Genomic DNA, 27,306 nt, shown 5'->3' with positions numbered 1-27,306 from the left:
ACATACAAGATAGAGGAAGATTGGCAACAGATGTTAGCTCGGGGTGAATATTCCTCAGAAAAAAGAAAGAAAAGAAAAGAACATAGGAGAAAATCTAGATGACTGGGTATGGCAACGACTTTTTAGATACAACGTAAAAGGCACAGTCCATGAGAGAAATAATTGACTAGCTGGACTTCGTTAAAATTAAAAAGTTCTGTTCTGTGAAACACACTATCCAGTGAGTGAGAAGACAAGCCACAAACTGGAGAAAATGTTTGCAAAAGACATATCTGATAAAGGATTGTTATCCAAAATATACAAAGAACTCTTAACTCAGCAACAAGAAAATGAACAATTTTTTTAAAAAGTGGGCAAAGAAATTAATAGACACCTCACCAAAGATGATATACAGATGGCAAATAAGCACGTGAAAAGATGCTCAACATCATACGTCAGTAGGGAAATGCAAATTAAAACAACAGTAAGATACCACTACACACCTATTAGAATGGCCAAAATCCAAAAACACTAATACCACCAAATGCTGGCAAGGATGTGGAGCAACAGGAAGTCTCATTCATTGCTGAGAGAATGCAAAATGGCACAGCCACTTTGGAAGACAGTTTGGCAGCTTCTACAAAACTAAACATACTCTTACCCTACAATCCAGCAGTCATGCTCCTTGCTGTTTACCCAAATGAGTTGAAAATTTATGTCCACACAAAAATCTGCACACTGATGTTTATAGCAGCTTTAGTTGTAATTGCAAAACTTGAAAGCAACCAAGATGTCCTTCAGCAGGTGAATGGATAAAATAAACTGGTACGTCCATACAATAGAATATTATTCAATGCTAAAAAGAAATGAGCTATCAAGCCATGAAAAGACATGCAGAAACTTAAATGCATATTAATGAGAGAAGCCAATCTGAAAAGGCTGTTTGATTCCAACTACATGACATTCTGGAAAAGGCAAAACAATGGAGACAATAAAAAGATCAGCATTTGCCAGTGGGGAGAGAGAGATGAAGAGGTTGGAGCACAGAGGATTTTTAGGGCAGTGAAACCATTCTGTATGATACTACAATGGTGGATGTATGTCATTATACATTTGTCAAAACCCACAGAACGGACAACACTAATGCAAACTATAGACTTTGGGTGATGATGATGTGTCAATGTAGATTCGTTGATTTTAACATGTATACTACTCTGGTATAGGATGTTGATAGGAGGGAGGTTGTGAAAATATGGGGGCAAAGGGTATATGTTAACTCTCCGTACTTTCCCTTCAATTTTGCTGTGAACCTAAAACTGCTATAAAAAGTCTACTAAAAAATACATGAGTTAAAAACGGATAGAATTGCAAGGAGAGAGAAATCTACCATTGTAATTGAAGATTTCAATATTCCATGCTCAATAATTGATAGAGCAAGTAGACAGAAAAATCAGTAATAATATGGGAGACACAAACAACTTTATCAACCAGTTTGACCTAACTGACATGTATGGTACATGACCCCAGCAGCAGCAGAGCACACATTTTTCTTTTCAAAACCACACAGAATATTATGGGGCTTAAGACACATCTTAATACATTTAGAAGGATTCAAGTCACCCAAAGTATGTTCTCTAACTAGAATGGAATGAAAATATAAATCTATAAGAGAAAGATATCTGAAAAGTATTCAAATATTTGAATATCCTAGATAACATGACTCTAAATTACACAAGTCAAAGAAGTCAAAATCAAAATTAGAAAGTATTTTGAACTGAAGAGAAATGAAACAACAACATATCAGAATGTTGGGATGTTACTAAAGAGGTACTTAGGGGGAATTTATAGTACTAAACATTTATATTAGAAAAGAATAAAGTCCTCAAATTAATGACATCAGCCTCCATATTAAGACATTAGACAGGGCCGGCTCCGTGGCTTAGCGGTTAAGTGCGCGCGCTCTGATGCTGGCGGCCCCGGTTCGGATCCCGGGCGTGCCCCGAGGCACCACTTCTCCGACCAACCCGAGGCCGAGTCCCACGTACAGCAACTAGAAGGATGTGAACCTATGACATACAACTATCTACTGGGGCTTTGGGGGGAAAAAAATGAATAAATAAAATCTTTAAAAAAAAAAAAAAAGACATTAGACAAAGAACAAATTAAACCTAAAATAAGCAAAAGAAATGAAACATAATAATAAGTATCAGAGTGGAAATAAATGAAATAGAAAACAGAAAATTAGTAGAGAAAATCAATGATTCCAAAGCTGGTTTAACATTAAACAAAGCTGGTTAATTGAAGACAATCAACGTAATTCATCATATTAACAAACTGAAAAAGAAAAACCATATCAAATTAATAGATGCAGAAAAAGTGTTTGACAAAATCCAACATCCATTCCTGATTTAAAAAAAAAAAAAGAAACCTCCAACTCTCAGCAATAGAACTTCCTCAGCCTGATGAAGGGCATCTAGGAAAAACCTTTAGCTAACATCATATTTAATATGAAATACTAAATGCTTTCTCTGTAAGATTAGGAACAAGGATGTCCACTCTGACCACTTCTACTTGACATTGTACTGGAGGTTCGAGCCAGTGCAGATGAGAAAAAGAAAAGTATCCAGAATAAAACTTTCTGTCTTTGGCGATAACACTGTCATATACATAGAAAATCCAACGGAATGTACAAAGAAGGCACTAAAACTAACGAGTTTAGCAAAATCAGTATAAAATAAGTGATTTTAGCAAAATCAGTATAAAAATATAAATTCAACGATTATATCCATCAATTAACACTTAGAGATTGTGTTGAATTTTAAAATTGAAATTTTTAAAAATTATCATTTACAATATCATTAAAAAAATTTCAATGTAGGATTAAATCTGCCAAAGATGTGAAAGATCTATTCACTGAAACCTACAAGACATTGCTGAGAAAAATTAAAGAAGAAGTAAATTGGGGCCGGCCCCGTGGCTTAGTGGTTAAGTGCGTGTGCTCCGCTACTGGCGGCCCGGGTTCAGATCCCGGGCGCGCACCAACGCACCGCTTGTCCAGCCGTGCTGAGGCCGTGTCCCACATACAGCAACTAGAAGGATGTGCAGCTATGACATACAACTATCTACTGGGGCTTTGGGGAGAAAAAGGGAAAAAGAGGAGGAGGATTGGCAATAGATGTTAGCTCAGGGCCGGTCTTCCTCAGCAAAAAGAGGATTGGCATGCATGTTAGCTCAGGGCTGATCTTCCTCACAAAAAAAAAAAAAAGAAAAAGAAAAAGTAAATAAATGGAAAGATGGATCAATGGCAAAATACTAAGATCTCAATTCTCTCCATATTGATGTATTTCTTAAACACAATCCCAATCAATATCCTGTTTTTATAAAAACTGACAACAGATTCTGTAACTCATATGAAAATCAAAGGATCTAAAATAGCTTAACCAACTTTGAAAATGAAGAACAAAGTTGAAGGACTAACACTACCTTATTTTAAAACATTTATAAAGCTACAGTAATTAAGATAATGTAGTATTGGTGCAAAGATATACAAATATATCAATAAAACAGAAGAGTCTAGAAATAGACTCACACATATATGGACGATTGATTTTCAACAGAGGTATACAAGTCATTCAGTGTGTCATTTAATGTGATAGAACAATTGGTTATCAATAGGGAAGAAAAGAACTTTGATCTGTACCTCTCACCATACACAAAAATTAACTCAAAATGGATCATTAGACCTAAACGTAAAAACTAAACTATGAAGTTCTTTAAGAAAAATCCTTGTGACCTTGGGTTAAGCAAAAATTTCTTAGAAATGACACCAAAAATACAACTCATAAAAGAAATTGATAAACATCACTAAAATTTAAAAACATTTGTTTTTCAAAAGACAGTTTAAAAAATGAAAAGACAAACCACACAGACTGGGAGAAAATATTTGCAAAGCATATATTTTATTAAGTACTTGAATCGGAACATATAAAGAACTCTCAACATTTACTAATAAAAAAAATCTGAAAAATGAGCAACAAAAGATTTGAACTGACACCTCATAAAAAAGAGATATGGATGACAAATAAGCACATAAAAAGATGCTCAGCAACATTAGTCATTACGGAGACACCACTAGGCACCTATTAACGTGGCTAAAACATAAAACTGACAGAAATGTTGACAAGGATGTGGAGGAACAGGATTTCTCATACCGTTGGTGGAAAAGTAAAATAGTACAATCACTTCGGAAAATAGTTTTGCAGTTTCTTAAAAAGCTAACCATACACCTACTATATTATCCAGCCCTTCCACTCCTAGGTATTTGCCCAAGAGAAGTAAAAATATATGTTCAGAGACCCTGGGCTGGCAGGCCTCAGGGAGAGCTCCAGTGGCATCTGTGTCAGCACGTCCACACCAGGCCACAGCAATGGCCACCGCTGGTGTCCCAGTCCCTGGAGAGGTCTCACCTCTCACCGAGATGCACTCAGGGCCTATTAGGACTATTCATCAGGACTCTCGGCTTTCTGGACCTCGGACCTTTCACACAGACTTAAGCCAAACATCATGCTCAGGCCTTGAAATCTAATAATCCAGTTGTACACGGAAAGAGCAGAGCATGAAGAATTGCCATATGTAGAGGACCAAAATTATATAATTTTTATGAAATCAATGAATGAGAGTTCCTGTTGCTCCACATCCTTGCCAGCATTTGATGTTGTCAACGTTCTGGATTTGGCGGTTGTAATAGTTGTGAAATGGTATCTCGTTGTTTAATTTACATTTCCCTGTTGACGTATGATATGGAGCATCTCTTCATGTGCTTATTTACCATCTGTATATCATCTTTGGTGAGGTGTCTGTTAAGGTCTTTGGCCCATTTTTGAATTGGGTTGTTTGTTTTCTTTTCTGTTGAGTTTTAAGAATTCTTTGTTTATTATCAATAACAGTCCTTTATCAGATATGTCTTTTGAAAATGTTTTCTCTCAGTCAGTGGCTTGTCTTCTCATTATCTAGACATTTTCTTTTGCAGAGCAGAGTTTTTAATTGTAATGAAGTCCACCTTATCAATTATTTCTTTCATGGATTGCACATTTAGTATTGATATTTCAAAAGTCATTGCCATGTCCTGGTCATTTAGTTTTCCTCCTATGTTATCTTCCAGGAGTTTTATAGTTTTGTGTTTTAAATTTAGGTCTAAATGCAAAAGACATTTGGAGTTAATTTTTGCAAGGAGTGTAAGGTCTGTGTCTAGAATCATTTTAAATTTGGCATGAAATATTTTGTTTTTATACAGATTTTAACTTTGTTTTTTAGTATAACTACTCAAATTTATCTAGAGCTGAAAATTTGAGATGGAAAAAGTTATGATATTTTGGAAAGCTAAATTAAGAGAATTGCTATTTTTTTTGGCATTAGTTCTTTTCACATTGTCTTTGGCAAATTTCAAGCTTTTGAAATTGTATATTCATTTTAGGTTGCTCATAGAAAATAAAAGCTATTTCCTCTACTTTTAGAACAACAACAACAACAAAATATATATATATATATATGTTCATACAAAGACTTGTACACAAATTTTTATTTGTAATAGCCAAGGAATAGAAACAACTCAAATATCCATTGATAGGTGAATGGATAAACTGTGGTATATCCACACAATAGACTACTACTTAGCAATAAACAGGAATGAACTATTCATACACATGACAACACAGATGAATATCAAAATAATTGTGCTGAGTGAAATAAGCCAGGCAATAAAAAGTACATAATGTGTTATTCCATTTGTATAAAATTCTAGAAAATGCAAACTAATTTGCAGTGACAAAGATCAGTGGTTGCCTGGATGGTGTCAGGGAGGGTTGGGAGGGCTGGAGGGACTACAAAGAAGGACAAGGAAACTTTAGAGGTGATAGATGTGTTATCTTGAATGTGGTGGTAAAACATGTCCAAACTTATCACACCGTATGCTTTAAATACGTAGAGTTTGTTATAGATCAGTCATACTTTAATGGAACAGCTAAAAATCTTTAAAAAATTAAACCATAGAAGAACTAGAAAAAAAGGGAGGGGATTGAATGTTTTTATAATCAATGTACAAGTGTTTCTTGAGTATATTATGAAAACAAAAATCTTAAAGGAAAATGATCAATTACAGAAAATTTATAAGTTTCTGTATGGCAAAACAGACTAGAAACAAAAACGGGGGACATGAAAAGCTAGGAAAAATATGTGTAACACATATTGCAAGATATTAATATCCTTATTATATGAAGAACACTTACAAGGCATTAAGAAAAAAATGGAACACTCCAATAGAAAATCTGACAAAAATTCTGATCAGACAATTCACAAAGAAACAGAAATAGCTCATATAGGGAGGTGTTTGACTTCACTAATATTTTTTTAAGTGCAAATTTAAAAATGAAACATCTTTTTGCCTCTCAGATCAGCAAAGATGTCCACAAGAACTCTACTCTTCACTAGAATTGCTTAACATGTGGGAAGAGGGTGGTTAATGGTTTTGCTTATTTTAAAAGGTGTTTGCTCCTTGTTGACATCAATTCCTATGATACCCTGGTAATCTTCTGCTCTGATGCGACAGTTGGATTCCTAGCTGTACTAGGATGTTGAATTTTATTCCATTCTCAGCTCTAATTTCTTAGGTGCAAGGACACTTCTCTGAGTCATTGCAGAGTGGTCTCCAAGAGCTTTGCTTCCTTCAAAGACACATGGCTTCTTCTTAACATCGTAACTAGTTTCTCTGGTGCTACAGAGTTTTTCTTAACTCCACTGGTGGACCTTAGGTTCTTTATTGCTTTTAATAAAACCACGTTGTTTTTTTTTGTTTTTTTGGTGAGGAAGACCAGCTTTGGGCTAACATCTGATGCCAATCCTCCTCTTTTATTCTTTTTTTTGCTGAGGAAGATTGGCCCTGAGCTAACATCCATACCCATCTTCCTCTACTTTATATGGGATGCCGCCAGCATGGCTCGACAAGCAGTGTGTCAGTGCGCACCCGGGATCCCAACCAGGGAACCCTGGGCCATTGCAGTGGAGGGCACGCACTTAACCGCTTGTGCCACTGGGCCGGCAACCAAAACCACGTTTAAATTAACCTTCTCAGGTTGCTCAGAAAAGAAAATGTCACATAAGTTTTATTTCTCTACCCACTTTGAGTTTCCTTTTTTTATTGCAGTAAAATATACATAACAAAAATTTTACCATTTTTAAGTGTACTGTTCTGTAGCATTAAGTACATTCACATTGTGTGCAACCACCACTACCATCCATCTCCAGAACTTTAAACACAAACTCCCCATTCCCCTCTATCCCCAGTCCCTGGCAATCACCATTCTACTTTGTCTTGTATTTGACTACTCTACGTACCTCGTTTAAGTGTAATCATACAATATTTGTCCTTTTGTATCTGGCTTACTTCACTTAGCATAACGTCTTCAAGGTTCATCCATGTTGTAGCACGTCTCAGAATTTCATTCCCTTTTAAGGCTGAATAATATTCCATTGTATGTATATACATTTATCCATTCATTTGTTGATGGACATTTGGATTGTTTTACCTTTTAGCTATTGTGAATAACGTTACTATGAACATTGGTGCACAACTATCTGTTCGAGTCCCTGCTTTCATTTCTTTTGGGTATATATCCAGAAGTGAAGCTGCTGGATCATATGGTACTTCTAATTTTTTGAAGAACCACCATACTGTTTTCCACAGCAGTCACACCATTTTATATTTCTACCAGTAATGCACAAGGGTTCCAATTTCTTTCTCACATCCTTGCCAACACTGTTTTTTTTTTTTTTGATGATAGCTATCCTAATGGATGTGAAGTTGTATCTCATTGTGGGTTTGATTTGCATTTCCCTAGTGATTAGTGATATCGAGCATCTTGTCATGTGCCTTTTGGCTATCTGTATATACCTTCTTGGGAGAAATGTCTATCCAAGTCCTTTACTCATTTTTTAATCAGTTGTTCTTTTGTTGTTGAGTTGTAGGAGTTGCCTATATATTCTGAATATTGATTTTTTTTAATTAATTTTTTTGTGAGGAGATCAGCCCTGAGCTAACATCTGCCAATCCTTTTTTTTTTTTTTTTGCTGAGGAAGACTGGCCCTGGGCTAACATCCGTGCCCATCTTCTTCCACTTTATACGGGACGCCGCCACAGCATGGTTTGCCAAGCAGTGCGTTGGCGCGCCCCCGGGATCTGAACCGGTGAACCCCGGGCCGCCGCAGCGGAGCGCGCACACTTAACCGCTTGCGCCACCGGGCCAGCCCCAGAATATTGATTTCTTATCCAATACATGATTTGCAAATATTTTCTCCCATTCTGTGGGTTGCCTTTTCACTGCTGATAATGTCCTTTGATACACACTTTTAATTTTTAATGAAACCCATTTTATTTATTTTTTCTTTTCTTGGCTATGCTTTTGGCATCATATTCAAGAAATCATTTTCAAATCGAATTTTGAATCTTTCCCCATTTTCTTCTGAGTTTTCTATTTTTAGCTCTTATGTTTAGGCTTTGATCTATTTTGAGTTAATTTTTGTATATGGTGTAGGGAAAGGGTCCAATTTCATTCTCTTACATGTAGGTATCAAGTTTTCCTAACAACATTTATTGAAAAGACTGCCCTTTCCTCATTGACTGGTCTTGGCACCCTTGTCAAAAATCATTTGACCATACATGCAAGGGTTTATTTCTGGGCTATTTCATTCTGTTGCTCTGTATGCCTGTCTTTATGCCATTACCACACTGTTTCAATTATTATAGCTTTGTAGCATGGGTTTCCTTTTTATTTTTGAAATACACACTCTCTTTCTGGCTCATGTTGAGTTCTTTAACCACTTTGAGTGTTGCCTGAAGAGACTGGCACTCTCTGTAGTACACAAATTTAGCCAGGATCCCAGGGACAACTGTGCAATCGGGTGCAGGGGAAGGGGCAACAAGCAGTTAAGTCATTCAACATGGTGTCTGGTTTTTTGGAAAAGAAAAGGCACAGTCGCTAGAGTAAAACTGTATGCCTTTATTCAACATAAAATGACTCTAAGATAAAATACACTTTGTCCATGTGCAGAAACATTATTATACATTCAATTCTGAAGAAGGTAGTTTTATACGACCAATAAAAGGAACAATCTAAAAGTGAGAGGAATAAAGACAATAGTGAGAAGGACCTAAAAGGCAGAGTTTTATCTGTCAAAGTGCTAAGGCCTATGTGCACAAAGATTTTAAAGTGAACACCACCAACCCAAGGTCATTTCTTCCATTCTGATTTCTCTTGATGCTGGTGAAAGTCTTAAGGTGTGATGCAGTCACTGAGTTAAGATGGGGTTTAAAAAAATAGGTCATAGCACTTATGGCTAACAGAAAAGTTTTTAATTTCTAGAGTTTCATTTGTCATGTACTCTAGATCATTCATGGATTCTAGAAATTTCATGAATTCTCTAAGAACAAACTCGCCCTTCAATCAGTAGTTTATCATCAGAGAACAAATTATCAGGTCCTACCCAGCCCAGAATCTATCCCCTTATGCAACAAAGGGGAAACCAAATTTGCAAGACTGGAAGAGTTTCATTAATTTAAAGCTTGTGCAAAGTGATTACATATAGGTTCAGCTAGGGTCACGACTGAAGTCTTCATATTATTACTGCCTGAAAACCTAAAATGAAAAGAATCACTTACTTAGGGTCAAAGTCCAACTTTATCATTTCCAAGCTTGAGGTATCTGAAAACATTAGACACTAGTTTTTGCAAAGAACTGACCCCAGAAACGTAAAATTTTATGTACTAGACTTTCCATAGGAAGGACATAGGCTGTGTGTGAAATAATAGTTCTAAAGTATGTTCAGATATTTTGATAACCTTTAATACATTGCTTTATTATTGGGCTAATCTGAATTTTAAATATTTAAAAAGATCCATGATTAAAGTTAATAAAATTGTGTTGACTCACATTGGTTTAATAGCATTTATGAGCCAACGTTTGCACCACTTAACACAGATGCACAACCCTAAAACCCGATCTGCAGCAAAAGCTGCCACTAGATATTCAATAGAAAACCATTACTTAGCCCCAAACGTCTCAAATCAAATTTCATAATACACTCATGACAATTCAACATTGTATTATGTGAACCCAAAACCTAAAAAAAAAAATCAGTAAAAGATTAATTCATAGTTTACTTAAATCTATTTTAAATCCAACCTTGGGTTTACCTTTCTTCTCCCCTAGGCATTCTCTAAGTTTTGCAGTCAAGATGAAAATCAGGATACATTTTTAAAATTCCCTTTAGCTTCTTTTGAGCTTGAAGAGCCAGGAACATTGAGTTTGAAGTTATTCTTCAGGAGGACCCACTATCTAGTCACAGCTCATCTCCACAGCTGATCATCTCTGGTCTCCCTTCCAGGTTCAGTCTGTCCTTTCATGGTAAGGAAATGTTTCTAGGGATTCTCTTTTTAGGTTACAACTGAAAGCTACATGGAGGTATAGAGATTCCTTAGTTTATAGTCTCTATGAAAGAAACCCAACCTGCTGTTTAAGGTTACCAAGTACTAAGAAAATATAAAATATCCACTCTCCTACTTCCTGGACAATTGAGACTCTACTACATAGTGGAATACACCTAATACCTCTTTGGCTAAAAGGTGAACATGGATATTTTGGCATACAGAATTTAAGTTGCAAATCCAATAATCCAGGTTAAAGATAAACAGTAAAGAAAATTACAGAGCAAGCACTGACAAAATACAATGATTTATCTTTCTAAAATCTTTCTACCAGAAAGTCTTCAACTAAGAATTAGGGTTTAGGCCACTAAAAAAGGCTAGGGTCTTGCTAAAGCCTCTTGTAATTCAAGTTCTGTGACTTAGAGATGGAAAAAAAGCCCATTCTATTAGATTATTAGAATAAAATAGAACACTAATTTTATCCATTATGGAGAAAAAACAGGGATGCAACACCTCTTTAGGGATACACTGCCTTCTCACCAGACTACAAGATGAAAATCAAGGTTTTTTTTACTCCGTTTAAGCTTTTGGGTTTGAACAGTGACAAGAAAGCTGCACCATTTACCCAATTGTTATTTGAAATGATTAGTTGAACATAAGATAAAGCATCTTTACTGACATACTGACCAGAATTAATCGAAAGGGATTGCTTTTGGCCTGATTCTTTCCCTTCCATTTAGATTTTTACCAAGAGATTTCCTGAAATTTCTATTAACTCTAGATCTTCCAATGATAGTTCTCAAAAAAGGTAAATCTTATCCAACATGACTTGGGGAATATGCAGCATATATTACTCCTTGAGCCCTGAACTAGACACATGCTGTATGGTTACTACTTTAGGAAGACCTTTTACAACGCACATAGCTGCTTTTGTTCACCCTTGCATAACTAGAACTTTAGCACAGTGCTTGGCACATAGTGGTGCTCAATAAATATTTGTAGTGAATAACATGATTTGTACACAACAACAGCTAGAAACGTTATGCAAATCTCTGGTGAAGACCACTTGTGATCATGTAGCATCAACAGCAGTGACCACAGGTTTCTAAGACTCTGAGATGTAAATAAATGAACATTGGGGATCCATATTGAAGCTGTTTGTGTTCTGGTATATTGCTCTTTCTCACTCAACTGAAGACCTTCTCTACCTTTAGATTCCTATGTCATTACCTGAATATGAATTTTACTTCCAGTGAGGTAGGAGGCCTATTTAAATAATGTTAAATATGTACTAGACATGGGCACCTGTGTTGTTGCAAATGGTCATCATGGACTGGTTCACACACACATAAGTATTCCACCTTCATTCCTATTATATACGGGAATTATGAAGATGCACATGTTCCCTGAGACTTAAATTTCCTTTAGAACTAGTGTATCTTCAGCAACAATTTAGAGTGCTGTTCTCTTGGACGGCTAAACTATCTTCCATGTCTTTGGGCAACACTGATGTTTGAAATTTTTGAAAAATAATAAGGTTGTCTTTTGAAATGCATTCTATGTATCCTTATTAATTTCCAAAATGTTATTCTTATCAATGAAAATAACCACAGCTGAGCAATAATGGGGAGAACTAGTGAACTACAATTAAAGTCAGTTTCATGGGTCATTAAGACACATTCTTGAAATTCTGACCTTACTAATTTTTCTTTCAGGTCATTAATAAATCTATATATTATGCATTTTTAAACAATGGGCTATATATCCTTTATTTCCAAAGACTATTTAGGTATCATTTTGCTTGCTCAACCATATCCTAAGACCAAGTATTTCCACCACAAAATTTCTTCTCTTGGACAGCAGGATTCCCGATTATCTCTAGATATGGGACTCGGGACAAATAACCCCTTCTAACAACTGGTTCTGTCACTTCCATGAATGCCCTTCCTGACACTAGGGAGATGAAAATTCTAGTTCTCCTAGCTCTTCTACCTCTCCAGATCAATCAGGAAGGACATAAAACTGGCTACGAAACTCACTTCTCAGAGAAGAATTGGGAAACAGAAAAAGTTTTCTATTATCTTCATGAGACTATTTCTTCACATACCTCTACAGCCTGGAAGGTGGTGGCAGTGAATGCTTGCTAATGAATTATTAACCACTGTGGAGAAAGGAAAACCTGTCTTTTCCACTGAGATATTTTCTCACCATTCTTTGTTTTAGAAGCAAACAATGGGCACATTGAAATAAAGAATGTACTGTAGCTTCTTGTTTATTTTTTACTTTCCCAGTAACATTAGGTGGTTAGGAGACACAACAGTTCAAGAGGAAAAACATAGAGACAAGCAGGTTAGGAGAATTTAATATTTACTCGAGTTCTGAAAGAAATACGCTACCCTGATTTATCACCAAATTCCTCATTTTACTCTCTTCTATACAATCTGTGGTAATCTTCCAATAGTAGCATAAGGCAACTGAGGACCCTCACCCACAACACTCTCAGACATATGTCAGACCTCAAAATTCACCAAAAGCTCCAAGGTTTTTATTTTCACTTTAATTATCTTTTACTTAATAATAAAATGAAAAATAAGAATATATGAATACATACAATCTATATACATATATTTATTGCAAATACTTAAAATTCTTATGTAAAATGATTTTCTATATTGTGAAAAAATATGAATTTTTAAATGGTGTTGACACCAACTTCTCTGTACATACCCTCAATTCCAATGTTAACAATTCCTTTAAAAAGGCAAAAGACACAAAAGTTTATCATTTACCAAACCAGTCTGTACAAACCTTATAGCTAGAAGGGAAAAAAAAAATAGCTTGTGGCAAATAAGTCAACTTTCTTTTAAAATAAAAAATAAACTCCAAAACCATTCCCCTTATTGCGTTTTTTGGAAATAATCTGAGTGTCTTTAGAGTAACTTCCTTTGAAATCATTTGTGCCTTAACAGTGAGGTCCTACATTAAACATACCATATATGAGAAATTCAAAGTCTTCCACTGTCAATTTTTACATAGATATTAAAATATATATTACTTAAAATATATTACTGGAAAGCTATTTTTAAAATTGATCTTTAATAGTTGTATCAAATGTAAAGCATTAAAAAAAATAAAGTAACCAAGAATCTATGAAGCTCTTACTTCAACTTTAGGAAATGTTTTACCTATTGTTCTCTTTCAATAGGTATGTAGGTATTGAAACATGGTAGGAAAGATCCCTGCCTATCATCATGTTTCTGAGTCTCTTTGGACTATTCTATAAATTGAGCTGAAAACTACCCTTGGCCAAGTTTTTTACTTAGCACATTGTTGTAATACAGCAGGGAGACTTTTCTCTCCTTGCTGTGAAGTGAAACCTCTGGGTCACAGAGAAAACAATCCTGGCACTGCTCATGGACAGTGAGTTCTAGAAATAAATAGCGATACAATGACCAGAGAAGACCTCCTCATTATAACAAACCATTTCACCCAAGAGTTAAGGACTCTAAGGTGGAGAAAGGCAACAGTAAGCAATTAGGATGGTAAATGTCAGGTTGTTAATATGTATGAATTTACACTTTCACATGGAAGGCAATGAGGTCTTCCTTTGGCTATTTATTTAAATCTCAGATAATTCCTAAAACAGCTACATCTGTGTGCCTTCCCAGCTCACGCAAGTATGTTTCCCCTACCCCAAGAAAAATTTCCCATTTGCCAAATCTTATTCTTAAGGACGTTACATAGGATACCACAGATAGCTTCAGTATCTTGAGCATTGGGGTTAACGAACAGAAGTAGGGCAAACAACTCCAGGTTATTTGGCTTTATTTTTTAATAGGATGGAGAATTTTAATCAAAATTCTTTAAGACTCAAGAGAGCCTTCTCTACTAGACAACTTAGAACATGAGATGATATATCCTTAATGCAATCTACCCCAGGGGACCTTCAGTGGAAGGTATCTGAAGGCTCAAGAAGCATCCCCTGGAGACATAAGCACCAGGCACAATGCCTGACTAGTCACTGGAAATAGTGCAATTTAATACCATGAAAATAAGCTTAGCACTTATCAGAAACATTTCAGATTGAATTGCAAGGTAAAGTAACTGAAAACCTAAGATAAAAACTGCTTTAAAGGTACTGGAGTACATACTCTAATAATTTAAAGATTTTCTTGTTCCTGCTGCTTCATTTGCAAAAGGGCCAGACTGTAATGGTTTTGTTTCGTTTTGTGTTCAGTTCGTAAGATGAATGACTTTCTACTTGAAACCAGTGTTTTGAAACAAATTGATAAATGGATTGTATTCAATTTACTACCAATCTAAGAAAATCTAACTATTCTCTCATTTGGTCAACATTGAGGCAGTGTACTTAGTTGACAACTTCTGTTTTAGGGGCATTCATAAACGCAAATATTTTATTAGCTGGGTATTATTTGTTAAGAGAATCTGGTGAAAAGTAATGCTTAGAATCTATCTGCAAGAGCCTGGGTCAAGATGCAGAGGCACAATATGGTTTGCTCTCTAAAAGGACTTGAAAATCCCTGATGCCTTTCCTCCTTTCCTGGTTAGTCTGTCCATCCTCAGATTAAGGGAACCATGGAGGAGAGACTTTCTACGACAGGAAAGGTGCGAAAAAGAAAACTGACCAATCCAAATTGGTAATTAATGTTTAGCACGGGGTCAGCTCTGAAACACTCAACCACTTCTAGCACGCAGACCAGCCCTCAGTCCTGCCAGTAAAGTAGGGAGTGAAGAAGCTGGCCATGGAGAGTTTTAACTAGCAATAGGTCTTTTTAAACCCCCCTTGGATTACCCAGGGTACTGCAAATTTGGGAACAGAACCATGGTTTCTGTTTCCTATAGGTTCTTGCCAGAGAACTTACTCCTTATCCCTGGATCCATGCAGCCTTCGTATCTGTTACCTATGTGTGTGCTAGAAGAAAAGGGAAGTTAGAAGGATATCATGTTGTCTTGGCTGAAACTAGCACACAGATATTAATCCTGTATTTGCCTTGGGCCACAAAAAAACCAGAAACAAAAAATGAAAAATAGTGAAGTAGTAAGTTTTTTATGGGGTTTGAAAGTATTAAGAGTGTATAATGCGGAGGGTAGGGTGGGGAGGAATGGGGTAGTCGAATGGGGGCAAAGCAAAGATTATTACTGCCTAGTTTATGCTAATCTGGAATGTGACTTAACAAGTTTACACAGTCCTGCATGCTGTAAATATCACATCCTGAATATTAAGTACGACGACAACCATACCAGGTTGCAGTAATATTTTTACTTTACACACTTGAAATTAGGAAACTTGAAATCAATATGCAAATGATGCACATTGACAATACCCGGTTTTTTAATACCAAATTCTGGTAAACTGTAGATTTATTTTAAAGTTCTTTAACCATGACCTAAATATATGTACTCAAAAGTTCTTCAATCACTAGAGACAGGATTAAAAATACAACAAAAAAGGAAACAAAAAAGAATAAACAAAAACAAACGACAACAATGAAACTTTGGAGCTAATTTCTCTTCCTTTCTAGATGTTCTCTTAGCCATTCACTGAAGCCCTTTTATGTTAGAAATTTCTAGTGCATAGACAGTAGTAATCCAAACAGGGGACTTATTCTTCTAAAACAGAAAAGTGTCTGACTTTTACTCTGTGTGTGCACACGTGTGTGTTCAAAGTAATGTGTAACAGACTACTCCATACTCCTCAGATGCCTGGGAGGTCAAAACAGGTTTACCAAAATGGGCAAATGTGGCATGAATGAGCTTTTCCACCTGCAGCAATATGACTATAGAATATTAGGTAACAGGCTGGGAGAGAAGAGGAAAAGAGAGGCTACCTTGTTTCTAGTGTTAAAATCATCTTCCAAGGTTCTTTATGTTCAGTTTAACAGTTTCTGTACCTTTACTCCCCTTGCCCAACAAAACACAGTTCAAATCACCCCATCACTAACACTTTTCTGTTAAACTTCATACTTCTATTTCAAACCTGTTTGTAAGCTCCCACAAATAATTAAGTACTTGGATATTATTGCTGGAATTGTTGCCCTGCACAGGCTATGGTAACACAGGGGCCCAGAGAGGATACTCTTCATGGACCACATTCACTGACTCAGGGCAGGGGGCATGGGATTGGGGAACAGCAGGAATCCGCAAATTGCAAGCAGAGTGCTTGGCAAGAGTTCTGGTTTATGGAAGAACCAAGCCAGAGCTTTCAGAGTCTGAAACACTACTTGTGAAATTAATACTCTATCAAAAATTTGAACTTAAGAAGGTTCCGTCTAAGGTAAAAGGACTGAGTAAACCCTGAATCCAAATCCTGCAAAGGCTGAATAATCTACTAAAGCCTGCAGTCAGACTGTCAAGACATAATCAGCATGAATGGTCATTTCTCCAGACCATTTCTTCACTCCTTCTTTTTCCTAGCCTCCTAGGAAAGGACAGAAGGGAGAGAGCTTCCTTTCACCATGCATGGCATTCAACGTTTGTCAGAGTCACGTCAAGTGGGACATAAATCTGAATTCAAAGTAACACATTATTACCTAAACACTTGGAAAAATAATGTTAAAATGTGACATATTTACATGATTTTGTAAGTGCAAACTTGTCACAAATACACAAAGTCTTGCTTGACTCAGACTTACTATACAAGGTGCTCTTCCTCTAAAATGTAAAGATCTATCCTCTGTATTCCTGATTAAGTAACATTTGTCTCTTAAGACAACTGAAACCTGTTTATTTCTGTGATTCCAAAAGGACGCAAAAAAACACATCTTGTCAACCCTTCCCTTCCTGCCTCCTTTACAGTGTTCTCTTTCCAGTCTCATTACCGAACGACAAGGCAGGAGACACACAGTTTAGAGGGGCCAATGCAATCATCGTGGCAGAAAGCTCCACATCCCTTGCACATGATCATGGCTTTCAAACGGCAGTAACATTTTGAAGGCGTGTCCTCTATGCTGTTCTCTTCAGGAAAGGCCTGAACAGGAATGGTCTGGCCATGGCTGCTGGGGTTCATAGCTTGGCTAGCAGGGATGGTAGTGACAGTCACTGAAAAGGACATGACATCACCTATGTTACTAGATACCTGGCTATAATCAGGCATCCCTGGTACAGCAGAGTTATGGTCCATGTCAGATGAGGTGGAGACATTGATCATGCCTCTGTAGCTCGGCCCAATCTGTGTGGGGCTTCCATACAGCTTTGGGGTTTGCAGTGGTGGAAAGAGGAGAGACTGATGGGTGGGACTGTCTGCAGGTAGAGGAAGGGCCGTAGAATTGAAAAGCTCAGGGCTGCTACGCATTGTCTTACCTCTTACCGCGTGAGCCATTTGCTTCTGCGCTGCCTGAATAAAATCTCTGGCTAGGGTCTTTTCATCAAATGTTTGGCCTCTAGTGAACAGGTAATTCTCCTTGATTAAAGTAGTTTGCTCATGCACTGGTGTCTCTCCCTTCAGATTCTTTTTAGCTAAACAATCATCGGTGGATAGGGTTTCTCTATTGTGGGGTCCTGAACTTGATTCACACTTGCCAGAACTCTGGGAAGCCTGGGGCTCCTCCTTCACCATGATAGGTTCTTGCTCATCACCAGTACTTTCCTCATCAGTGTCATCTTCTTTGCTGCTGCTACTATCTCCTGTTGCATTTTTACAGTCTGTATATCCCATTTTCAAGGCCTCAGTGGGGCTACTTAGACAAAAACGGTCTTCAGGGTTTACAGAATGGGTCCTCCTAAAGCTCTCTGAACCCCGGCCATAGGTGGAAATGTTAAGTAAGTAGTGACCTGCCATTGCAGGCTTCGATGTCCTTCTGCCAGCAAAACCCAGCATGAACCTCTGGCTTGTGGAGATGTCTTCTAGCTGGAAACCTGAGTGAGTGAAGTTGAACTGGGAGGGCTGCACAAATGAGGGAACATTTTGCCTCCGAACCCTTTGGATGAGAGTCTGAAGGATCTGATCTTGGGTTGCTTTACTTAGTCCTTCCTGGTATTGGTGTGTGTCAATGCTCGAGTCCCTTAGATCCTTACCTGAAAAGAGCTGAAGGGGTCTTGGAACCTGGGGGAGCTGCTTATTCTGCAAGGTTTTACCCAATTGCTGTACAGCTAGATGAGACTGCCTCTCATTAACCTCCTCTCTGGTGCTATTTTCTGTTATGTTGGTGCCCGTGAGAGCTACTATCCCCTTTTCCTCTTTTGCAGTCAGTGGAACAGTTTTCATTTCAACTTTGGTGAGAGGTTTAGGCAGAATTTGCTCCATAGGAACATCTTTGCCCTGGAGTAGCTGAGTGACCAGAGGATTATTAGCAGGAATACTAGAGCTTGGCCTTGAAATGGGTCCATTCATATTTGAAGAAATTCCTGGAATTTTAAGGCTAGAAGCTGCTGGCAAAGTGCTCAAGGATGGAGCTGATCCAGTAGGTGCTACAGTTACACTGACCTGGGGTACAGGAAGCTTTTCTAAAGTGGCTGTTGTTAATAAAGATGTTAAAGGGGAGGGAGTCATATCCACTGAAGCACTAGCATTTGTTTCTGCTGAGGCTGAAGGGTTTGGTGTATTCTTAGCAGAACCTGCTTTGGGCTCAATTGTGCCATCAGCAGTAAAATGAGCAGGATCTGCTGGAGTAGAAGGTGCTTTCTCCTGCCAGCAATTACTGGGCCCTTGTGGGTGGCTTAGAGAGGCCACTGTGGCTGTTGCTCTGGTGAGATTCAGTTTTTCATTATTCAGTTTCACTAAAGCTGGTGGGGGTGCGTTAGTGTGGGCTGGTGAGGGGACACTTGTGCATGCTCCACTAATGGCAGATGTTGGAGGCACTGAGGGGGTTTGCTGTAGTTGTGCTCCAGAGACACGATGAGGCTGTGCCTGGCCTGGGGTCTTGGTCTCAGATTGGGGCTGAGTGTCTGGACCACAGGGTAAAAGCTCTCTCGTACCTCCCCTGCTTCCAGTTCCTGCCAGTTCCAGTGTGAGGCCCTTTCCAGTTTCACCGACTCTCTCTGAGTTTGGACTCCCTCCTCTAGCAGTTTTCCTTTCACCACCCTCTCCTGGACCTTGTCCACCCCCTGGGCCAGGTCCTGGAATGGTCCCTCCAACTGAGGCGGCTGCAGCAGCTGCGGCTGCAGCGGCAGCTGCTGCCCTCTGTGCTTTGACCAGCTGGGCTTTTGCTTTGATGTCTGCAAGAGTTCTGGCTCCTGTTCTGTTAGGACTAGTGATGGAGACTGGAAAACGAGCCCTGGGAGAGACCTGTGATGTAGGAAACGGCATGGGGGAGATTCTGGAGACCGGGATCTGAAAGAAGCAGGGGGAAGAAAAAACAACAGAGTTTAGTTTTCATTTATAACAATAACAAAATTTCATTAACACTTAAATTTTTAGAGTAGAGTGAATGCTATAAAAGCTGTGACAAAGATGGGAGGTCTATGGCTGAGAGACCAAACCATGGAGACAGCAATACAACTTTGTCTCTAGGGTCCTTCCACCTCCTCTGTTGGTGCCAAGGACTCTCCTCCCCCTACATCCACTCCCACCCCAAATCCCCATAGCACTTTTCTCAACACAACCCTCTCCTAATGTCACTACTACTCACAACTGCTTATTATTTAAGATATAGACCTTTCTATGGTACCCACATTTTCGAATGTGTGTGTGAGAGAAGAAAGAACAGAAAGAAAGAAGTAGCACACCATTACTGACTTCTACTTCTTAGCTTTACCAGCAAGGTCCAGGGGAAAATTCTTGCTCTCTTCTGTTCCACACACACACACACGCATGCACAGTAAAGCATACAGGCTGAATTATCTCAAATTACAGAGGCTTCTAAATAGCACTGGAAGGAAAACAGTGTGTGATCCACAGGTGCACCCCACTCTGCCCACCCACATCAGGGAGTATGTATACAATATTTACCACAGTCATTCTCATCCCTGGCTGACATTATACTTACTTGCGTAGCTTTTTAAAAATATATATGCTCTGAGTCTTATCCCAAAATTTATAAATTAGAACCCCTAGGGGAAAAAACGCTTTTCTAAAAAGCTTCTTCTGAGATTCTGATGTGTCACCAGGTTTGAAACCACTGATTGTCATATCATAAAATGCCATATCTGAAAGAAATCTAACACCTGTTTGAAACAATACTTTGAGAGCTACTGGAGTTAATTAGAATGCATCAAGATCTAAACCCTTCTAGTAGCTGGTAGAATTTAAAGGAGCAAATAACTGTTACAGATGTTCTAGGCCATTTATTAAATAAAAAAATAAAAAAAATAAAAATTAAGCCACTAATCGCCAAGAAAATGCATGTCATCTTTCTGGAACTCCTTAAATTAAGAATAATAAAGTCACTAAAGATTTTTCATTATTTGCAATAACCATTTCTCAAAAGGTCAGCAGTCCTGAAAAGCTGATTCTCCATCATTCAGAAGTTAGAGCTGTGGGGTCGTGTAACAGTTGTCTGAAGTCCACATATTTCACATCAAGAGATGTACCTAATCTCTCTCCTAAAGCTGAATCTATTTTACATCCAGTTGCACACAGGATTTTAGAAGCTGCCCACAGTAAGAAGCAATTGTTGCCCCTTAGTAATATCATCTAGAAGAAACCATTAACAAGGGAAAAAATAGATAAAACTAAAAAATTATGTACAAGCAACTAAAAGCACAGCTGTTTAGGGGAATTATAGAGAGGGACAAACAAACTGACATTAGAATAATCTTGAGAGTAACAACATACCTAGCACAACAAATGATATCTATCATAATGACTAATGATTAATAACATGTTGATTAAATAAGGACAATCATTAAAAGTAGTTAAAATAAAAAGTTTTAATACTTAAAAATAATGTTTCAGTTATTTATCTAAATAGCCCTATTACCTGTTTATATGGAATAAATGAGATGTTATACTTTCTTTTTAAGTACAAAACCACTCAAAGTTGTTTAGGCATTGACAACAATTGAACAATTTAATTTACTAAGAAGCCGTACCCTGGTACCGCAAAGGAATAGATTCTTTTCTTTTTAAATGTATACTAAATGGAAAATATATAATGTGTGTTAGAGTTTTCCATCTCTCTCTCTCTCTGCACACGTTATATGTTATATGATATGCACATATAAATAACATACATATATATGCACATATATAATTTTCATATACATATACATGTGGAACACTGTAATAAAATTCAAATTTTATTTTTCTACTTAAATTTTGTTTGAAAGGTTTTGTTCAGTTATAAATGACAATAAGCTTTGTCTAAGTGGGATTTGAAATAGGGTCTAAGGTGAGTGACTTACTAAACAACTTCTGGTAGAAAGTCTTCTGGGGGGATGAGGAAGGAGAAGAAAGTAAAATAAAGGAAAAAAAATTAAATAATATTAACTTGGTCACAGTGGATTTAAGTTTTCAGTCTAGAGCCTCTTTGGATTAGCAGAAAGCAGACCGAATATGATGTAATCCAGCCTCTTTACAGATGAGGAAATAGAAATGATAGATCTTAGTGTCATTTATAAAAAGTAACCTAAATTACAACTCAGCTCTCAGGTCTGCAGATAAGTTCTGATTGACATTCTTTAAAGAAAGGTTTCTAATATTTTTTATAAGAATAGTAAAAAATTATTATCATAAAAATCAGAATCTATGGCAAAGCATGACAGTATATGTTAATGGCAGAAAAGTAAAAAAGAGAGATCCTTAAGTGCTGAAACTACAAATCTTAAAATTTAAAAATAATGAAGAACACCATATTATTAGCAATAGGAAGCAAAAGGAGAGAGGAGTCACATAGTGCATGAAATGGGTCAAGTACTAGTAAGTGAATGTTTCCAAAGGATATTTCCTAATAGAACTAAATGGCTCACCTAAGTTAAATAAAAAAAGGAAAAAAAGTGCTTCTATTTGGCTTATTTTTCTATTTATATTCTAATGTGAATAAATAATACCCAGTGCCTGGGCTCATAGCAGACACAACAGGCATTAATAAATACTATTAATAAAAATGTATTGGGCCGGCCCAGTGGCACAAGTGGTTAAGTGTGTGCACTCCGCTGCGCTGGCCGGGGGTTTGCCGGTTCGGATCCCGGGTGCACACCAATGCACTGCTTGGCAAGCCATGCTGTGGCGGCATCCCATATAAAGTGGAGGAAGATGGGCACAGATGTTAGCCCAGCGCCAGTCTTCCTTAGCAAAAAAAAAAAAAGAGGAGGATGGGCAGATGTTAGCACGGGGCTGATCTCCTCACAAAAAAAAGAAAAAAAAATGTATTAATAAATAAATACTATTAAATGAATGAATGGACTGCAAATTGATATTAAGCACAAGCCCAAGTATTAATAAACCTTTAGATCAGAAGAAAAAATGTGTTTAGATTTAAAAGGGCTCACTACCGGTTAGGTGCAGTCTTATATACTAAGATAGAGACACTGCTATAGGAATTTAAAACATTTGATATGCAGCAATTTAAGGCTAAATGGAAGGTAATGACATATCCTAAGCAGTAGAGCTTAGGATAGGCTTATCCTATCCTAAGCAGTAGAGCTTAGTAAGGCTATTCCATCTTACTAATCTCTCTCAAGTAACCGGTAGTGACTCATGATGGCAGTCACACACATTTCCTTTAAAAGGATGGAACTAAAGTAAAGTAGTTCTAGACCCACAGAACATCGAATCAGTTATGGCAATAAGAAAAGGGCCAAAGTACACTTAAATATCATGGTGCTTGGTACAAAGATACAATCTCTTGATCACACCAAAGACCTCCTCATGTTTATTATCATACTTCTTATTTTGTTACATGAGACAGAATAATTTCCATAACTGTCTTAGGACACAAGAGTAGCTAGCAGGGAGTGGGTGGAGGTGGTTTACATTAGCTATCCAGGTACCCTACTTATTCAAACACCAACAAAGATCTGTAAGTATGCAGTTCTAAATGCCTGTTTATTAATAATTTTATTCATAAGACCACAGTTACATGCATATCAAACATATATAATTGCTTTTGCATTAAGAAACACCACAAATTACTTGAAATTTAGTGGGTATGACGAAACACTTAGTGCTCAGACCATCTCTCTTTTTCAATTCTTCCCATTCTCTTACCTTGAGAGGTGGTACTTTTCGCACCTGGATCCTGTCCCCTCTATTGAGAAAGGGCTGTGGAGAGACTTGAAATGGCTGCTGGTGCTGGCGAGTCTCAGCGACACGTGGCCTTTTCTCCCAGCTTGTAGCGGCCTCTTCTTGGGTGAGAGAAGCTTTCCTCTTGAGGCTTTCTGGGCTGTGGTCAACCAGAGCTGATGGAGGCTCTTGCATAGGGGTCTCCTGTGAACCTGCTTCTACTATGGGCTTCATCACTGGTTTTTCCATCCCAGGACTCTTGGATTTGCTCTGGGATGTAACTAGAGCTTCCTGGCTTTCATTTTTGTTACAATTAGAAGCTGCAGTGAGATGATTCTCTTTCTCAGACTCCTGTTCAGCAGAGGCAACTGGCTTCTGCTCCAACTGATCCTCATCCTTTGGACACTTGATGGAAATAACACTGTTAAGCTCATCTGCATCGCTAGCTGGGGAAAGTAGGGGCTCTGTGGATTTGGAGTTTGGCTGCACCTTATCTTGGCTTTCATGCTCCTCTTTTCTGACTGGTGATGGCATTTGTACTACTTCTTCTTTAGACTCTAACTGGGGAATTACTGGGACTATACTGAGAGGAGAGGGCTCTGAAGGAAGCATGGATTTTGATTGCTCAGCTGGGGTTTTCTTTACTTTGGGATCACTGGGTGAAGCTGTTAATTTCTTTGAATCCTCAAGGCTCAGACCAGAACTAAAAGGTGGAAGAAAGAAATATTCTAGTTGAGAAATGGCCCATGTTATTGAAGGCATCATGAGACAATGGTATATGGCAATGCCTAGAAGAACCAATGACACGTAGTAGGTATTATTCATATATTATCTTCACTATTACTATTAGTGAAGGTTCTGGAGCCAGAGTACCTGGATTCAAATCTGGGCTCTGATATTGACTATCCATGTGATATTAAGTAAGTGACTAGTCTTCTGTACCTCAGTTTCCTCAACTGTACACTGAGCTTAATCACTTTATAGTGTTGCTGTGATGACTAACTAAGTTAATGCATGTAAAGTACTTAGAACAGTACTTAGCATATAATAAAAAGCTCACTAATGTTAATTATTATTACTTCTGCTTATAAAGGGGCTACATTGTCTAGAGGCATGCATCACAGACTACCCACAGGGGAAGTGAAAGAAGGCCAAGACCCATGCACCCCATGATTGTGAGTTTGGACTGTCATCAACTCTGCTTCGCAGAACCTGTAGAAAGGCTGGCCCAAGAAATCTAAGAAACCTTGAAGAGACAGTAGGAGAGCTGGCTGTCAATGTTCTCCAGAGATTGAGAATTATAACTCTGAGTTTTTGGAAAACCTGTTTAAATTTCACTTGGCATAGCTCTAAAATTCTGAGATCGAGTGGCTCTGAGCTATCCTGGGAGTGAAGGCCAACTGGGACGTCCACAGTGTGGCCTGGCTAAGAGCAAGCCTACTCTGTGGGGCTCACTAGAGACTCCTCCTAATGTTTTAGAATACTGTTTCACAGGCAAAAACAATGTAGCACTCTTTGGTGATTTCAAATAATCAGTACTGCACCTCTGAGATAGAATGGCTGAGGATAAAACTGGATAGTAATCAAAAAGAGTCATGCTATAAAAGCTGGCAAAAAGTAACAGCTGAAAAGAGAAAGACCCAAGAATTGCTATAATGCTCTAGCTGCCTAATAAGGAGGGAATGAACAATGTTTATGGAATAACAGCTAACTATAATAATGGCCTAAATGTATACACCATCACTTCTATGGAAGAGCTCAAAGCTCATACCAAGAACGTAGAAAAATCAGTGTATAAGACTCTTAATCTCAATAGGAATCACTTCCTAAATGACCATGAAGGGGATCAATGAATACTACCTGGAGATAAGAAAAAGAGCCATTAGTTCTCAAGCTGTGGTCACGGGGTCTCCTTAAGGGCTGCCGGTAGGTATGCAGAAGGAAGGAAGGGAGACTAACAAACAAACAAGACTCTGGGTGTTCAATCCTGTTGCAAACAATACAGCTCCATTGTCATCTATTTAAACGAACGTCCCCAATAAGATTTCATTTGGATTTTTTATTAGAAAAAAATTGATTTAGAGTATGGCCCCTTGAGAACAGGGTTTGTACCTTGATCCAGCTATGTATATCTCCCAGAGTGCCTTCTACAAAGGAGAGGCTGTGTAACTACACGTTGGATATAATGGCCCACATTAAGGATTCCTGTGATTCCTTAGTGATTCTGGATAAGTTATATTGTGGGATAATTAACTACTATAAAAAATGCACAGAATTTCAGTATTCTGTTATCTTATAAAGTTACTGGAAGAGAAGCCAATCTATTCTAAGAATGGGACTCTAATTCAAGACAATAAAATCTTTCTTTTTTTCCATCTCATCCACAATGGTAATGTGTTAAGAGTCACGGATTATGAGTAATCCAATTCTGTGCACCTGAGATTCATAAAAAAAAAAAATTTTCTCAGTAAAGAAGAATTGGTGAAAAAATAGAAGGAAATTGAGGACTAGATTTTCTGGAAAAGTAATAAGATGAAGCACCACATGACATATATGCAGGAATTAACATTTGCTTTACAGAACCTGTATTGATATTACCTCTGACCATAGTAGCTTTCAAAGAATTGTTCTTTCCATGGCTCCACTTTTTTCTCCTTCTCAATCTCTTGTCGAATTCTCACCTGCATCTCAGGTGTAAATTCACCTGTAATGTACCAAAAAAAAAAAAAGATATTCAACAGAAATATGCTGTTTGCAACTTTTAACTTTTTTGTAAATCAGGAAAGACTTGTGCAAGAGTCAGAATACTATCATGTGAAAGTAACAGAAATTTTCCCAAATTCCTCACTGTGAGGGAGTACCTAAATGCCAGTAGGTGAAATAAAAATACTTGCACACCACTCCACGTAGTTTTCAGGACTCAGCTGAGGTCAACTGGGCCTTTTCTTTGGCCTTTCCTTGTACCACCTCCCTCCTGCTCCAAACATCATATTCCCTATAGATTTCTTTTATCACCAACCTTGAATTTGTAATTTCTCTTCCACTGGAAAAATAGTCATGTGCTTTCAATAAATAATGCCACTGGGCATTTTATTATTGTAAAGTTCTGTTTCTCCAAGGCAACTTGTATTTTAGGGCTTTTATCTCTAACTGCATAAGGAACAGCTATGGCCCTGCTTAAAGACATTTGAAGTTTCAGTAAAAAGGTAGGGAATTATTTTGGAGTTGTCAGTTTTCTAATTGTTCTAGAAATTGTACCAGTCTAGTGCCCTCGTAACAAGACACTCAACACGTCAAAGACCCAGCTGCTCTGATTATGCCATTTATTTGCATATACTACCAACCACCTCAATCTTTCCCACTCCATCAGCAGAGAATAGTGAATATGCTTGGCAGGCCATCCTCAAACTTGTGGCTCAGGAAGGCTGTTCCCTTTATACTTTAATACCCATGACATCACGGAATAAGAGGTGGAAATGTCAAACCTGAAGTTTAAGACTTCCTGAGGGTAAGAAGAAGGAAACGTGTTAGAGGACAGTGGGTATTACAGTCCTGGACATTAGAGTAGGAAAGGAGGAATTTGGCTGTGAGAATCCAACCCAGAACTTCTGCTCTTTTATTGAGTCTACAGTGCATGATAGAATGAGGAATAAAAAGTATTGAACTCTGTTCACATGTGTACAGTGTTCAAAGTTTTTTGCTGCTCATAAAATATGATCACATGATTATAATA

At 37.7% G+C, this 27,306-nt stretch overlaps 1 protein-coding gene across 2 annotated transcripts in view; it reads right to left on the bottom strand.

The window, feature by feature from the left end:
• Positions 1-9,014: 9,014 nt before the first annotated feature.
• The window catches only part of ASXL2 (ASXL transcriptional regulator 2), a 149,954-nt gene continuing 131,662 nt past the window's right edge, over positions 9,015-27,306 (bottom strand). For both annotated transcript variants that reach the window (XM_014781886.2, XM_087437042.1), the window contains 3 exons: positions 26,172-26,277; positions 23,559-24,276; positions 9,015-19,742 (listed from right to left, as the gene is read on the bottom strand). In XM_014781886.2, the coding sequence (XP_014637372.1) occupies positions 17,289-19,742; positions 23,559-24,276; positions 26,172-26,277 (3,278 nt within the window). In that variant the 3' untranslated portion in view covers positions 9,015-17,288. The remainder of the gene's footprint in view (positions 19,743-23,558; positions 24,277-26,171; positions 26,278-27,306) is intronic.

The sequence above is a fragment of the Ceratotherium simum genome, chromosome 11, assembly GCF_057802395.1.
Source record: "Ceratotherium simum simum isolate JZ-2026a chromosome 11, ASM5780239v1, whole genome shotgun sequence".
Taxonomy (NCBI): Eukaryota; Metazoa; Chordata; class Mammalia; order Perissodactyla; family Rhinocerotidae; genus Ceratotherium; species Ceratotherium simum.
Note: the sequence above shows the minus strand (reverse complement) of the source record. Positions and strands in the feature narration are given on the sequence as shown.